This window comes from Aedes aegypti, chromosome 2 (assembly GCF_002204515.2).
Source record: "Aedes aegypti strain LVP_AGWG chromosome 2, AaegL5.0 Primary Assembly, whole genome shotgun sequence".
NCBI classification, from domain to species: Eukaryota; Metazoa; Arthropoda; class Insecta; order Diptera; family Culicidae; genus Aedes; species Aedes aegypti.
The window spans coordinates 37,524,881-37,542,664 of record NC_035108.1 but is presented as its reverse complement, the minus strand read 5'-3'; the positions used below and the strand labels follow the sequence as shown (position 1 = coordinate 37,542,664).

The 17,784-nt window shown below is 36.0% G+C and overlaps 1 protein-coding gene across 1 annotated transcript; it reads left to right on the top strand.

Moving 5' to 3' along the window:
* The first annotated feature begins 208 nt into the window (after nucleotides 1-208).
* LOC5578130 (flexible cuticle protein 12) lies at nucleotides 209-763 on the top strand. The gene has a single exon (XM_001663653.2). It carries the CDS (start codon nucleotides 294-296, stop codon nucleotides 603-605), a length of 312 nt encoding a protein of 103 aa, XP_001663703.1. The 5' UTR covers nucleotides 209-293; the 3' UTR covers nucleotides 606-763.
* Nucleotides 764-17,784: the final 17,021 nt, after the last annotated feature.

The following is a 17,784-nucleotide window of genomic DNA, read 5'->3' as shown; positions in this document are numbered from 1 at the left end:
TCGAGAAGAAAATAAGAAGTGTTCATCTTTGCTCGGTTCGCAAGATTAGTTTGTATGCTTATATAGACGGAGGGAACCGAACTCGATTAGAGCATGTATTCCGAATTGGTACATAATGTCGCCAAATGTGGAGCCATTCTACGAGATTAGATGCTCTTTGAGAGTTTTCTTTATGGAACAAGATTTTAGAATTGGATGTATAAAAAGCAGCGGAGGGGTTTTGGAATTCATCAGTCACATCACCAATTTTCTCCAAGTAACTTCACACAAGTGATCAAAACAAATCCAGCACCATGAAATTCATCGTTGCCTTCGCTGCTCTGATTGCTCTGGCTTTGGCCGCTCCAGTCGATGAGAAGAACGCCCAGGTCCTGAAGTACGACAGCGATGTTGCAGCTGATGGATACAGCTTCCAGTACGATACCAGCAACGGAATCCAGCACCAGGAGAAGGCTGAGCTGAAGAACTTCGGAGATGATGTCGTCGCTCTGGTTGTCCGCGGAAGCTTCTCGTACACCGCCGCTGACGGACAGGTCTACACCGTGAACTACGTCGCCGATGAGAACGGATTCCAGCCAGAAGCCGCCCATCTGCCCAAGGCCTAAATCTGAGTCCGGAACCGATCATTCTCTCGTCACACACACCCATTACCTGTACTCATTGTGTAAATTAGTGTAGATAGTAAAACCGATCCTCACAAATATGTACAAATTGTTTCGAAAACCGTTTGAATAAATTGTCACCGTACCCACATTGTCAAATAGTTGCTGTTTTGCTAGTTTTCATTTGCATATATCACATAATCCATTATGGCGTCGCACATTACCAATCATAGCTTTCAATTATCGTTCATTACGGCTACTTTCCGAGCAGCACTCTCGCTGATTAATCGACTGCCATCATCCTTTTTCGTACCATTCAGGATTAAAATCGACATAATTGAATTCACATAAACGTTGATCACCGCGATGAAAAGTGCAGCTTACAAACCACGACTGCATATTACCATAACGCATCCTTTCCTGTCAGTATTTTCACAGCAAGTCACCACATCAATAAGGATTGCATTCGGAGGGGGCTTCCACGCCAATGATCGTTTTATTAATTTAGCTGAGCACGGCACGGTGCCAAGCGCGCTATCCTTGCATCATTATCAGATCTTCTTCTCCGACCCGAGTTCAAACCTGATGGTGGAGGTGCACAATGGGAGTATTTCAGAATAATGCGATCAATACAACTGAGGGTTCATAGTTGGTTTTGATCGCCTTATTCTGAAATGATCCCATTGTGCGGCGGCGGCTTACCGCGCTGTCAGAGATGAGCAGCAATCTTCTTCGAAGGACCACCACTACCGATTGACCACGATGATCACTTATAGGGCCTTGGCACGAACACGGTTTTTTGCTGGCGGAGGCTCATTACTCCAGTCGAAGAAACTTCGAAGGGGGAATCCAATTTTAATATGATGTAGATTGTCTCCGTGTGAATGGCTTTAGGGCGACGATGCTATTGGTTGATATAATGCAGCAGTGGGTGGGTTTTTGCGGGGACGATCGGAATCGGCTTGTGATCTCAACAGACGTGCGTGCGTTTTAATGACGATCATAAATCATCGTGCAATAAAATTTGACTGCATTGAAAAGGATTGGAGAGGAAGTTTATTTAATTTGGTTATTATTGAGTATGCCTTTGCTGTTTTGCAACTACAGAGAAAAGCTAATTCGAGCAAGGTCAAGTATGAGCTGCTAAGAGATTAACCGTTAAATACGGCATTCTGTTATCATGACCTACTAATGTTGGGAATATTTTCCCTCTAATTTATCAAACATTGCATACTCATCTGCACCTAGGCAGAATTCTGTCGCATGTTCTTGGCCTGTTGAACAACTATGTCAATGACGAAACTGACCTGATGATCAGTGATATCTTCTTATTCTTTCTGTCATAACGTCCCCACTGAGACAGAGCCTGATTCTCAGCTAAGTGTTCTTATGAGCACTTCCATAGTTAAAACTGAGAGGTAATTACCTAAAAGAGGTAATTGACCAAATGGTAGCAAATGGTAAAATATTCGTATATAGTGTGGCGGTTACGATGATATATTATGTCCAGGGAAGTAAAGGAAATATCCATAACGAATCGACCAGGAATAGTACCGGTGTTGTTACAGAAGCGGTTATGCCCTTTTGAAATGTTGTTGCCGATTTCAGCATTCGATCCACGTAAAAACTTTTGCAAAGATGCTCACTTGTGCCGCGTGATGTTAGAGCTTTGTATTATGCGATTGATCTTTCTGAAATTCCTAATATTTTTGCTTAAGACCCCAACCTACCAAATCTCACAAATTGATATCAAAAGTTGCATTATTTACTGTACTGCATGCATGCTCTAAATGGCTCAATTTCCCTAAATCGCACCTCCAACGAAAATCTCCAATTTCAAATAGTAGACCGTAGAGATTACTAAAATCTCACCGCATCACTTCACTTTTGAGTTTAACGAACACTTAAGACTTACAGTGACTTTAAATGTATCTAATAGGCACATATCGGGGCCTTCATTAGTGGTCAGAAGAGTGGTTAGAATCCGCGGATACAAAGCAAAGTCATGCTGAAGGTGTCTGGTTTCGATTCGCGGTCAGTCCAGGATCTTTTCGTAATGGAAACTTACTTGCCTTTCCTGGGCATAGAGTATCATCGTACAGCTGCCACACGATACACGAATGCGAAAATGGCAACTTTGGCACAGAAAGCTCTCTGTTAATAACTGTGGAAGTGTTCATAAGAACACTAACCTGAAATGCAGGGTCTGTCCCAGTGCGGACATTAATGCCAAGAAGAAGAAGGCACATATCGTCAGATATTTGTTAAAAAACTGATAACTTTGTTTATTTTAACTGTTAATTAATGGATATGCTGATATCTGTTTTATAATTCATTAGTTTGATTTTATTCAATGAAACTCGTTCTATGATTTGTAACTGTGCCGAAGAGAGCTTAATAATCCACACGCAAAGTATCAGCAGTACGTGTAGTTGACCATCACGAGTTTTGGCCAATTTGCTGTCAAATACTCACTCACTTGATTTATGTGAAAAGTCGAACTGAAGCGGGAATCGAACCTTCACTTCTTGACACAATGCGGCTAAATATCTAACGACATTAACTGCATGGCCACGCAGCCCACATTCTTAATAAAATATTTTTATCTTCAAAACTACACTGTAACTTCAATCAACGAACTGGATCGGTGGGTGCGTAAATTGACTTGGAGCGTAAATTGAAGCTTAGTTCGTAAAATGAGGTTTTGCCTTTTGTTGTCTACTTGTATGAAATAATTTTTTATTATTTAGAGAAATTATGCTGTTTTAGTAGCATTAACATTTTATTGATATATTTGATTCTTAACCCGTCTACCGGCGATTTCATTTATTACCGCAATAAAAATATTCAAACTTCGATAACAGAAACAGAAACAGAATTTTTATCGTATTCGGATATTAACTCTTCATAGCAATACATTAATGAGAGTATGTTGTGACAAAATGAAGCAATTTGGTGCAGCCGTCTTTAAGTAATGAGCATTCATGTGTCTGGTACCACGCCGGCCAAATAAAGATTTTGAAAACTTCAAAAACATCATATCGTAATTTTCAAATATCTCCTAGAATGCATAACCGATTTGTATGATTTTCAGGATTAGGTATTAGGTATTTGTATTTTTTTAGGAGCTGTCCTTATCATTTAGCTTTGTATAGCCCACATTTTATTTTTTAATAAATTGACGTAAAACAAAATGGCCACTAAAGACATTTTATAAGGAGAATGTCGGTCTCCCAAGGAAAATCGAAATATCTTTAAAACCAGATCACCAATGACAGATATCGACATGGATTCTTAAACAAGAAGATTTTTTTTGAGAACTTGTGAAAAAATGGTGCAAAAATAACGAGAAACAAAAAAGTAATCAAGGTTTTAATATTTTTATTGCGGTAAAAAATTAAGCTGCCGGTACGCGGGTTAATCAGGCTAAAATGTGTGTAAGTTAAGGTCTTCCAAGAGTTCTTTGGAGAATCATATGCCTGATTCTACATGAGTTAAAGGAGATCAATTTATCATTTCTATGTAGAAGAAAAATCGTTAGTATGGTCAAATTCGTGTTTTGGTTACTTAGTACAGTACAAAAGGTGTTCTAGTTCATCCAAAAACTTCCTGGGATATGTATCTACGATGTACTGGCGTATTTAGTGATCCTTTGATGGTTTTTTGATATGTCAAAGGCCCTTATCTATTCATAGCAGTAGAACGAGTATTGCTATAATTTGTACTGATGTCCTAGGTCCTCCAAGGGCTTTATCGAATATATGCCTTACGATCTACAAGCTAGTTTTTTTATGGTACAGTCTCTTAACCATTCATTCAAGTCGTTGGAATATTTTATGGATATGTACAAATGCTTTTAGTCCTCCAAGGACTTCATGTGAGTGAACGAATGTTCATGGTCCTCCAAGATCGTTATCGAATACAGATCTTAGCATCTACAAGCGTAACCAATTATCAATATATAGTTCTTTAATATTACAAAGGCCCCTAATTATCCATATTAGTGAACGAAGTATTGTATTGATTTGTGTCCATGTTCTTGGACTTTCAAGGACTCCACGGAATATTGGCCTGAGTATCTACAAACGTAAGTAGTTGATGGTACTGATGTTCTTGAATTTACTTCGTAAAAAATGTTAATTGATTTAATTCGTTAATTGAGGTTTTGTGTGTGACGTAAATTGGGTTTTCGTGAAAGAAATACCTCGTACATTGAGATTTCAGTGTATTTGACAAGTTTTGATCATGACAAGTGTTGTAGAACACGTTTCAGGGTTGCGGACCCTGTTTTGGGCATATTCACCATATTTTGGTTTTCATAGAACAAAATTTTACTAAAACTGTGGTTTTCCATAAAACGAATGTTTAGGCAAATTTAGACAAGAACATTCTTCCACAATCGATTTCTTAGACATAAAAGAGAATTTGGGCAAAATATCTCCATGGAGGGTGGCGGGAGCGACTCATATGATATGAAGAAGCTGTCCTTTCAACATTTTTCGAACCTACAATAATTTCTGTTTATTTGATGGGGTTAATGACAGCGAAAATAAGTTAGCATCCAGGGAAAATTAAATCTAGGTAAAACAGAAAACTCATGCTGAAAACAAAAATTGTGCAAGTTTTGATGAAGATGAAAAACTTGAGTTTTCAAGCAAAAATTATGGTTTTCAGGCTTGTAAACTTACTTAAGGTCAAAACACGAAGAAAAACAATTTTATTTTGGAACTTTTGTATTTGTTCATAACTATTTCATATCGTAGATGAATGTTTGTCTTTGTTTTTCAATTAAAAACATGTTTGGAAATTGGGTTTTGCCAGATTTTTAGAAGACTGAACCTCTGTGCCACGTGCTGGTTGATGGGAGACATTTCTCAGATGTTATGGATGTCAAGACCTACCGAGGCCATAATATCGATTTGGATCATTATCTTGTTGTAGCTTAAATTCGGAGGTGATTATCTAGCCCCACGAGTTCCATTACTAACAGAACACTGCGTTTCAATATCCAACGCTTGTCGACTGATGGGGTAGCTGCACAGTACCACCAGCGGTTAGACTAGGAGTGGGGCGTTTCTGGAGATATCGACAGCCTGTGATTGGCAATGGTCAACAACGAAGACGAACAGACTAGTTTAATGAAGAGTGCCAAAGAGTGAAAGACATGAAGAATGCCGCCAGAAGCCGTATGCTTGTATCCGACAGAACAGAGAGCAGTACAGGATAGTGAAAGCCGAAGAAAAGCGAATCCACCGCAGAAAAAAAAGGCAGCACAAAGCAAGTGTGGCTGCTGAAGCGCATGATAGCATGAACCGGAACGATATGCGGATTTTTTATGCAACGGTCAATTGCACGCGGCATAGTACCGTAATAGTGCCCGCCATGTGCAATGATCGAGAAGGGAATTTGCTGACTGATAAAACGGCGTCGGCTGCTAGGTAGAAGGAGCAGTTTCAGCAATTGTTGAACGGTTAAATGGAAATGTAGCGAAAACATGATGAACATTGATGATGACGACCAAGCTGTGGACCTACCGACCCTAGAAGAGGTTAAAAGGTTTAGAAACCTCATACGCCCAACCTATAAGAACGGGGACAGACTGGAGTGTAATGCCAATTACAGAAGAATAACCCTGCTGAATTCGGCATACAAAATAGTGTCACGTATCCTGTTTAACAGACTAAGATCGCTCGATGAGTCCTACGGGGACAAATATTGGCCTTGTATTTGTGAGGGCCGCTCGACAACGGACCAGATGTTTACCTTGCGAATGATCTTAGCTAAATTCCGGGAGTAAAACTTGCACACTCACCATATGTTTAATGATTTCAAGGTGGCGTACGACTCTGTGGATAGAAATGAGCTGAACATGGTTTTCCGGTGAAAATAATTAGGCTAATACGTGTGTAACGTTCCGTTCTGTTACGCTAAGCAAACGGCTTACGCGCCACCTTCCAATAAGAAGGACCGTTAGCTCTTTCTAATTACCCGGCATGAAACTACCCTCTCAGGGCAGGTCACCTAGTTAATGAGAACCGATGTCGCACTAAAACAACCCAAACGTCTCCAAAAACTAACCAGAACCAATTCCAAAACCAATGGGGGAAATGCTTATTCACTAAAAGAACCCAAACACCAATCTTAAATCTAGCCAAAATATCAATTCGTGACGTAATAAAAAACTAGTGAAGTAATCTAACTAATCTAGAAGTAAGTTTATTTGAATCAAAAATTCAATCCGAAGTTACTTTATTTGCTAAAAATTTAAATTTATCGAGTTCAAATCGATTGCCTTAAATTTAACGTTTATTTAATTTATTCAAATTCAAACAAGCCTAATCCCTAATGTGACGTCACGATTTAAATCAAGTTTTGATTTATCTTTGAGCAAATTCTTATTTTCTATTGTCAGATCTGACCTTTTCTTCTCGGCGACAATCCCTCGTCGGTTGTCCCATGCAGTTCACCGATAGTAAAACTTCACGTACGTACTCACCAATTGCTGTGGGTCAAACTTACTCCATCGACCGGTAAAGCCAACATGTGATTCGCGCGTCGGCGTCGCTTAAGGGGTAAAGGCGTCCCCTTGTTGTGGAGTGAAGAGCTTCTTATAAGAACGATGCTCACGCCGGACGAATTGGCGAGCGAAATGTCACACGAGCGTTGGTAGCCGATGTTGCACAGCAATTTCAGGGACCGGTGCCGTTCTCGGGAACTTACAGCCTCTTGGCGACGGCCGATCGTAGTCCCAGCCATAGCCGAGGGAGGGCTTCTAGTTGATCCCAGCCCAGATTAGCCGCCCACGTTGATTGGGCAAGGAGGGCCTGAATTCTTATTCACCAAATCTCACAATATCTCAGGCACTTTTTCAAAATATTACAATTCGACTCGACAAATTCAAAATTTTCGAGTTTAGTTTAAACCAAAATACAAAGTCACAATTAGACTTAAGTTAAATTCGAACACTTTCGAAATCACTCCGACTAAAAACGAGCTTATCGCTTTGACGCACTCCACGTTAATCAATGAACAATCGCGATCCAGACTTAAAAAAGGGTTGAGCTAATTTAAAAGAACGCAATTTCCACCCGAATGCGTACAATGGTTGTACTATCTTTTGTTTTCTTTTAAATTGGCTAATTTGGGAATTTTCATATTAGCCCATCGGCGCAATTTAGTAGGAGCGACGAGAGAAATTCTGGTCAATTCTCTAAGACGCAATAGATTTGAATTTACGAAATATTTCTTTAGTTCTTTTTAATGTGCATAGGTGGCGTCTTGTTTGGTTGGTGTTCAGACTAAACTTGAAGTTATGCTGTCAGTTTGCGACATTCACGTCGAACTCTAGTATACATAACAAATACAAACAAATTTTATCAATGAGAACGAAAACTACGAATAGGGTTCTAAATGACGTTACACGTGCTATGCTAGATGGTTCGAAATCCAGCGTTTGAATTGCAGACGAGGTATCAAGCTTATTCGTGACGTTAGACGGAGAAGCAGGGAGACGCACTTTCGAATTTACTGTTCAACATTACTCCTAATAGATCTGGAGTGCAGAGAAACGGCACTATCATCACACGGTTGGACATGCTCCTTGGCTTTGCGGCAGGGTTAAATGAGTTAATTAATAACCTCATTGGAATCGATTGCAGGTCAGTGGAGGAGGCCTTCGTGCCTCTGAAGAGAGAGAGATAGCGAGGATAGGCATGAACTGGGAGGGAGAAACCGATACGAAATTTATGTACGTCAAGGTGAGTCCAGATTCTGCCGGGATACCAAACAATGAACAAACATGATAAAAGCGCGTAATTCATCAAAACATATTTTTTTGCATTTCATTAAGGTGAAGATGAGTCAAAGTCAAACCTCAAATTTTCAAAAGCACGAATCTGAAGAACCGCACATCCGTTTAAGCTGAAAACTTGATCGATTGGTCACAACCAGCTAGTGACCAATCGATTAAGTTTTCAGCTTAAATGGATGTGTGGTTCTCCAGATTCGTGCTTTTGAAAATTTGAGCTTTGGCTTTGACTCATCTTCACCTTAAAGGTGACAAAAATCGAATGAGAATAAATTCATGCCTATTTGAAAGTAATGTTGCGAGAACACCTTTAACTCTGATTGCAAATTGGGCCTTTTACGGACTACGTAACCAGCTTAGGTCCCGCAATTTGCAAACGGAAACGAAATTCACCCTTTATAAAACATTGATTCTTTCGGTGGCTCTCTACGGACACGAAGCGTGGACATTGAAAGAGGCAGCTCGGAAACCGTCGGCTTTTGAGCCTAAAATGCTGTGGACAATACTCCGTGGAAAAATTTGAAAATGGTGTGTGACGCAGACGCACAAATTACGAGTTGTATTGTGTATGTGTGTGAGTTACGGTACACTTCGATGAGCTGGTCACTTAGTGCGAATGTCGGAAGAAAGAAACTGCGAAAATAATATTCCGCAGGGAACCAGGTAGAGGTCAGCAACTTCGTGGAAGACCACGACTTACGCTGGCTGTACACAGTGGAAGAGGACATGGTGACCCTAAACGTTCGGGGCAAATGGAAAAGTATCGCTCAAGACCGATGGAGATGGAGCTCTGAAATGCGCCCGGCAAGGGTACAAGGTAGGTTTTACAAAAATCAATTGCGCGACTACTGAAGTTTGAGAACATGCTAATGCAATGCATAAGGCAAAAAAATATTGAAAACAAAAAAAATGAGATAAAATGCAAATTACGATAATAAGATATCTGTAAACAACAGCCGATGTTTGAAAGAAAGAATAATATTCGATACAAGTGCACGCTATTGGATCCAATGAGATGGACTGATGTGGGTTATGAAAAGGGTCCGCGTGATCTGTGGGGATTTGAATTCGAAACTTGTAACCATGTAAGTTATTGGCTAACCAAGTGGCTTGGTAGCTTAGTTGGTATAGCGCTCGTCTAGCATACAAGAGCCCTGGGTTAAAATCCCAGCCGAGCACGTGATTTTTTTTTTTCATAATCACACTCATTATTTATCCATCTTTACCACGCTAATGAGTTAATTAATTTATAAATCTTTTGTTGAAAAATAATGCTGTATACTAAAAATCTTTTAAAATTACATCTCTAAAGAACAACTATTGTTTGAAGGAAGCTAAGCCATACCGACAAATCTTCAATAAACATAATAATGATCATTACTTAATAATAATGGTACTTAAAAATAATAATACTTAATTAATAATGTTGATTAATGGAATCTGTGCTACAAAAATGGTGTTGGTTTGGTTGTAAAAACAGCGGCAAAAAATGGTAAAAATTACCATTGACACAATCGATTCAATGTAAAAATTCCTTGAAATTACCCCGTTTTCACAATTAAACTAGTGTAATGTTTGTAGTAGAGATTCTATTGATCTAGAGATTCCCATACTCTTCAAAATCGTGGCGTCCTTAGCAATTTTCTGGGAATGGTTCAGAGCAGCAATATACTAAACGCTGAAGTTAAAATGTATGAATAAAATACATTATTTGTATTTTCCTTCTTTTCATGTTTCAAAAGAACAACACGGCAATAGCTAGGAAGAATCACTGGAAACGAATAATTCCTTGTGCTAGTTAATATATTTTTCTCGATTCATTTTTATTGATTATCAAAATCACAAATTGAATTTCCATCCTTATTTTCAGTTTTAACAATATTGGGATATTAAGCCGAGAATCCAGTATCATAAAGATATTTATTGAATCCGATCCTATTCTTGGCACTTTTGATTCACTATGACAGTGACGTTTTTGAAAGCTCATATACGGCCACAATGAGCATCGCACTGAGTTGCTTCTAATTGAAAAGTTTCAGGCAATTAGGCCGAGAAAACCCCCCAATGCACAAGTGATTCTGCACCCTATCTATAAATTGAAGATATTTGTATTCATTCAATGACCAAAACGGCAAAATCTGCTTCTTATATTGCGGACAATATATCATTTTCGCCAGATTTAAGCTTCTAATGATACTTATTCCTTTGAAATAAAATAAAATTTAACATGAAAACCACCATATCCAAAATGGCACTTCAAAACCATGCATTTAGATCTACTGGTTTTATTCCCTAAAATAGTTTGTTCATTGACGACCTGACAGCATATGTTTCAGAGGAAAACTATCACACTGTTTGAATTTAATACATAACAAAGCGAATAAGTGATAGAAGCACAATTTACCTACAACTGCTGATTGCGATTGAACGCATCATGCCTGTCGGTGGCATTTAAATCCAATGTTTGATTTCTAGTCACCGCCAGATTTTTTACAAATATCCGTCGTGCGGATTTCACTTGACATTCACTTTTTTTTTTGCTGTTTACTTCTGATTGTTGTCCATCCAGTGGGCCATCGGCCAATCATTATAACATTCTGACCCTATCGGGTCCTCAACTTTTAGCGTGAATCCTCATCATCACGGCGTCGTCATTGACATTGAGGAAAGATATAAATGTATCAGATAATCGATTATGGGTCGTAAGCGCCTCCGGATAGGAACCATACTGAAGAGGATGCAACCGTTCCGAAGAAGAATGTTGTCTGAGTTTTATTAAGGGAAGACGGGGTGATATGCGCCCCCAAGGGTTTATCTAAGTTTTGACTGTGAACTCCGTCGAAAACACTATTTAAGTTGGGTTTACAGGGATATAAAAAAGTTCGCAATTGCTAAAACAATCATTGAATTGACCTGTTTTCCAATTTTTCATGTATGCAGCAAATACTGCGCAGTTCTAGTTCTCGTTTAAGTTTGGACTTTTGCAGTACAATTTAAATTTCACTGATGGTTTCTGATTAAGTATGGTTCATTTTGTCTCACGTATATTTCTCTCAAGGTTGCCAAAAAAGTATTTTTTTTTTAATTTTTAAAGATGTTTTTCTTCAGTTAACTGTCACGAAACGGTGCTAAAAATTAGCGTTACACAGATTTTTAAACAGCCATTACTCTCAAACTAGTCATTTGATTTCAAATCTTCTTTCACAGTCATGAAGCTTGACTCTTCAACTGCTAAATAAAAATATACTACATAGTCGTAGCAAGGAACAAAGAGTTTTAAGGGGGGGGGGGGTGTGAAAATATGTCTTCCTAAAAAAACAGCGTTACAATGGTTGAGAGCTCAAATCTCAGCCATCAGGCAAAAATATTATAATTTTATTTCACCGCTGGAAACATTCAAGACCAGCATTGCAGGGAAAAATATCAAACATAGTCGTAGCAAGGCAAATGAAGAATGAGGGACTCCTATCTGAAATGTTTACCAAACCTACAAAAAAATGTTTCAGTGCCACTATGCAATCAATTTTCGATTTTGTTTCAGAATTCAACACTTCCAGTGCAGATCTTCAAATGAAAAATACTCAACATGGTCGTAGCTAGGAAAAACAGTAATAAGGGGCTTCCATTGAAAGAATGCCCAAAAACTTCAAAAATTCATAACTTTATAATGAGCAAACCGATTTTCGGTTTTTCTTTCACCATTTGGATGCATATAGTTGTGCCTTTCAGAGAAAAATAATATTACACATAATCGTAGCAAGATATAAGGTTTTTAAGGGGTATGTCCTATTTCTTGGTCCCGTTTGCCTGTAAATCAAAATTCATAGCTATGAAATGTAATTTTTTCTCCATGTCGTTGTGAACTTGATAAATTTTAGTAAAGATATACATTTTTGTAAACACTAAAAATTTATTTTACCTAAAAAACTGCAGAAAACCCTTTTTTAACCTGGAGATTAAAATTCAAAGCAGTGGCATGTACTTTTTTCGCCATTAAATTAATTGCACGAATCAAGTGAAGATGTTTGAATAAGAAAAGAAGCTTCTGATTACACACAAAATTTATTTTACCAAAGAAACTGCTTTAAGGCGAAGTAGGCCGTCATTAGAATTTGTACGCGCCGTTGATGATTGTTGCTAATTCACCTCACGATTTCAAATCAAAGAAAATCAGTTGGTTTTGCACTGACACGTCTGAAAAAGTATCAGCATACTCTATGCATGTTAGCGCGTACAGTGATACTTGTTCAAGTCTATATAAACTATCAAGACTGAGTTTGATCACTTTGAAATGCAAGCTGAAAAGTCATCATTATTGCCAAAACGAATGACGGGCTACTTCAACTCAATTTAATAAGTATGTGTGCCTGCTAATCGAAATCCAATGCAATGACATGTATTTTTTCAACATGAACTTGCTGATAGAAGTTAAGTGAACATTTTTTAGAAGAAATAGACATTTTTTGATAACACATCAAATTTATTCAGCCTAAGTAACTACAAGAAACCCTATTTCATGATCTTGTTTGCCTGTAAATATAAATTCAAAGCGATAACTCGTAGCTTTTTCGAAATAATATAGAAGTTAGGTTAACATGTTTGAGTAGAAATCGACATTTCTGATTACACTAAAAATGTATTTTACTCAAGAAACTACGTAAAATCCTGCTTCATAAACATATATGCCTTTAAATGACAATTCAAAGAGATAGTATGTTATGTTTTTAAGCATAAAATTGTTGATCGAAGTCAAGTAAACATGTTTGAGATGTAATAAAAATTTTTATTTATACTCAAATTTTATTTTACCTTAGAAACTTTGGAGAACATGTTAAATAAACATTTCTGCCTGTGAAGATATATTTAAGGCGATGATATGTTGGTTTTCCAGCATAAAATTTAGTGTAGAGGTTAACTTAACATGTTAAATAGGAAATATAAATGATTGGTTACACTCAAAATTTATTTCACCTAAGAAAATATGAAAAACCCTGCTGAACGAGCCTGTTTGAGTGTAAAGCACAATTCAAAGAGATGACATCATTTTTTTCCGACATAAATTTCTTCACTGCAGTTTAATTAACAAGAACGAGGAAATTACACTTAAAAATTATTTGACTTAGAACCAAAAAAAAAATCCCAGATTTTGAACCTTAACTTGAAAACAAATTTGGATTTTCATAGTTTTTAAAGTATAATAAATTTTGAGTGTTGTAAAAAAACATGATTTTAACTAAAATATAGTAATATAGTAATAACATAAAAAAATGCTTTCGTTTTGAATTTTTATTCAAAGGAAAATAGGGTATTGATAGAGGGGTATTCTTAGATACTAAGGTGAAATAAATTTTGAGTGCAAACAAAAATTTCCATTACTTCACAAACATGTTCACTTAACTTCTGCGATCAATTTTATGTTAAAACAAAAAATATTTCTTTGAATATTTCTTCGCAATCATAAATATGCATTGTACTTAGTTTTACGTAGTTTTTGGGTAAAATAAATTTCGAGTTTATTGAAAAATGGTATAACTTCTCAAACCTGTTTACTGCACTTCTAAAATCAATTTTTCGTTAAAAAAATAACAAGATATCGATTTGAATTTTAATCTACAAGCATATATGTTTATTAAAAGGGATTTACGTAGTTTATTGGGTGAAATACATTGTGAGTGTAATTCTTTTTTTACTCAAATATGTCAACGTAACTTCTATAAGCAAATTCATTCTGAAAATGCTAAGTGTCATCGCTTTGAATTTAGAGTTACACTCAAACAAGCTCATGAAATAGAGTTTCCCGTAGTTATTTAGGCTAAATAAATTGGAAGTGTTCGCTTTACTTTTTTAAGCAAGTTAATGCCAAAAAAAAACTACTTGTCATTGCTTTGGATTTCGATTCACATGCAAACAGTCTCATGAAATAAGGTTTTTAGCAGTTTCTTATGTTACTTAAGAAACTGCTTGAATAACTTGCTAATTTTGAGTGTAATGAAAAATTTATATTTCCACTCATTAATGTTAACTTGACTTGTACAATCAATTTATTGTCAAAAAAGTACATATAATCGCCTTAGATTTTGTTAAGAGAAGTACAATTTGAAATATGATATTTTTCATAGTTTTTAAAGTATAATAAATTTTAAGTGTAATCAAACATTATATGTAAGTAAAACTTCTTCAAGTAAATTCATAACGTAAATATTAAATGTCATCGCTTTAAATTTTGATTCACAAGAAAACAGAATCATGATAACTGGGTTTACTTAGATTCTTATGTGAACTAAATTTTGAGTGTAATGAAAAATTTCCAATAGTTCTTAAACATGATAGATTAACTTCTACAATCAATTTGGTGTTGAAAAAACAAAACATTATTGCTTTTAATAGTTTCTTATAAGCATAATTATGTATTGGGCTAGGTCTCACGTATTTTTTTTTTTGGTTAAAATAAATTTTAAGAGTAATCCAAAAATAGTTTTACTCCTCAAACATGTTAACTTGACTTCTCAAATAAATTTTATGTTTGAAAACAATGTGCTACCGATTTGAATTTTAATTTACAAGCGTATATGTTTATTAAACAGGGTTTGGTAGTTTCTTTGGCAAAATAAATTTGGAATGAAATCAGAAATGTCTATTTCTACTCAAACATGGTAATAACACTTCTACAACAATTTGATGTTGAAAAAAATGAAATATTATTGCTCTGAATATTTTTTACAAGCATAAATATCTATTGAATTTGGTTTTGCGTAGTTTTTTGGGTAAAATAAATTTTGGGTGTAATCAAAAAATTGTATTACTCCCCAAACATGTAAACTTGACTTCTTAAATCAATCTCATGTTGGAAAACATAAAAACTATCGATTTGAATTTTTACTTACAATCGTATATATTCAGTTAACAGGGTTTTCGAAGTTTCTTGGGTAAAATACATTTTTAGTGTATTTAGGAATATCTATTTCTACTCAAACATGCTAACCTAACTTCTATAATTTATTTATAACATTGTGTTCCGAAAAAGCTATGACCCATCTCTTTGAATTCAGATTTACAGGTAAACAAGCTCATGCAATAGGGTTTCTCGTAGATTCTTAGGTTAAACAAATTTGAAATGTTATCAGAAAATGTCTATTTCTACTCAAAAATGTTTACTTTGCTTCCACAAGCAAGTTCATGTCGAGAAAACTATATGCCATTGCTTTGGATTTCGATCTACAGGCAGACATACTCATGAAATTGAGTTTTTAGCAGTTTCTTTGGTAAAATAAATTTTGAGTGTAATCAGAAGTTTCTTCTCTTATTCAAACATCTTCACTTGACTTGTGCATTCATTTTAATTGTGAAAAACGTACATGTAATTGCTTTTTATTTTGAACTACAGGCAATCAAGTTAAAAAAAGTTTTTCCGTTATATTTTAGGTAAAATAAAAGTGTTTTCAAAAATATATATCTTCATTAAAATTTTTCAAGTTCACTTCGACAATCAACGATATGCAGAAAAAACTATATGTCATAGCTATGAATTTCAATTTACAGGCAAACTGGACAATTAAATAGGGGATACCCCTTAAAAACCTTATATCTTGCTAACTCTATGTGACATATTTTTTTTCTCTGAAATACACAACTGTAGGCATTCAAATGGTGAAAGAAAATCGAAAATCGGTTTGCTCATTATAAAGTTATGATTTTTTAAAGTTTTTGGGCATTTTTAAATGGCAGCCCTTTATTCCTGTTTTTCCACGCTACGACCCTGTTAAGTATTTTTCATTTGAATATCTGCACTACAAGTGTCGATTTCTGAAACAAAATCGAAAATTGATTGCATAGCGGCACTGCAATATTTTTTCATAGATTTGGTAAACATTCCAAATAGGAGCCCCCCATTCTCTATTTGCCTTGCTACGGCTATGTTTGCTATTTTTCCCTGCAATGCTGGTCTTGAATGTTTCCAACGGTAAAATAAAATCATAATGTTGTTGTCTGATGGCTGAGATTTGAGCTCTGAACCATTATAACGCTGTTTTTTCTGAGTTTGACCATCTTTGCTCAGCCCCTCACGGACCGTCTACCTTGCTTCGACTATGTGTGTTATTTTTCTATAAGCGTTTGACCACAATGTTTTTGTTAGTGAAAAACTTTCAGCATTTGGACAAATATTTGTGAAGTTATGATTTTTCGAAAAGTCCGTGTAACGCTGTTTTGGGGTCACCGTCGTCTACGGGGGTTTTTTTTTCTCACAGTAGCGTGACAGTTAATGTTTTTTTTTTGTTAGGGGTGTAAAATGTGATAGCGGTACCGAAAAAAAATCTAAATTTTCTAAAATACATAGGGTAGAGGATAGGTATATCAATTATGAATGATATATATCAACAGTACCTATAGATTAAAATCAGATTTCAGTTTTTTAAGCTTAAGCATGACTTGTTGAAGTAGGTAATCAGTTTGAAGCCGTTCAAAACAGGCTTTATAAACAGTTTATGTATTAAATTGATAATAAAGCTTCGAGCTTTTTAGTGGAATATCTATAAGTAGATGAAAAACCGAATTTAGTACTATACCATTTAATTCCACTAGCGTTTGTATCTTTTGACAGATACGCGTATTTTGACCTCAACACGACACGCGTATCTGTCAAAATATACAAACTCTAGTGGAATTTAATGGTACAGTACTAAATTCGGTTTTTCATCTACTTACTAAATCAACTTTAAGCTTCTAAAAAAATAGTTTTTAAAATCATTGGCATTGTGCCAATTATGGAAAAAGTGTACCTGTCATTTGTCATAACTATACCTATAAATAAGTCATGCACAAATAACGTAACGCCCCAGCGATGGGAGGGTTTAAAACCAAGCGTGACGGGCCTTACATCGTTTTCGGAAGACTCATACAAAACGCGTGACAAAGAGGGGAAGAGTTCTTAAATGGTAAAATTAAGCATAACATTATTTGTGTACCATCCCTAAATAAAAACCGAATCTAATACGAATTCATTTAATTCCACTAGAGTTTGTATCCTTTGACATGCTTTGGCAAAAGATACAAACTTTTGTGGAATTAAATGGTTTAGTCCTAAATTTGGTTTTTATTCACTAATATACTGACTTTTCTTGACATTTAAAACAATGATTTCGGCTAAAGGAATGTCGATTATTGTATAATTTTGGAAATATTGCAGTGACACTTTTTACCCCGACGGCGCATTTTACTCTTAGTTCCCCTATTTATATATTTTTGATGACAATATTGAATGCGCGTGCTTTTTTGCAACGAGAAAGAATGTCGCATGCAGGAATGGGAACATTCAGATTGGTACGGTGGGGTACGATCATGTATAAATATGGAACGTACTCCATGAGCTTCAATCAG

Coding starts and splice junctions, on each gene's coding strand:
- LOC5578130 (XM_001663653.2), top strand. CDS start 294: ATGAAATTCATCGTTGCCTTCGCTGCTCTGATTGCTCTGGCTTTGGCC.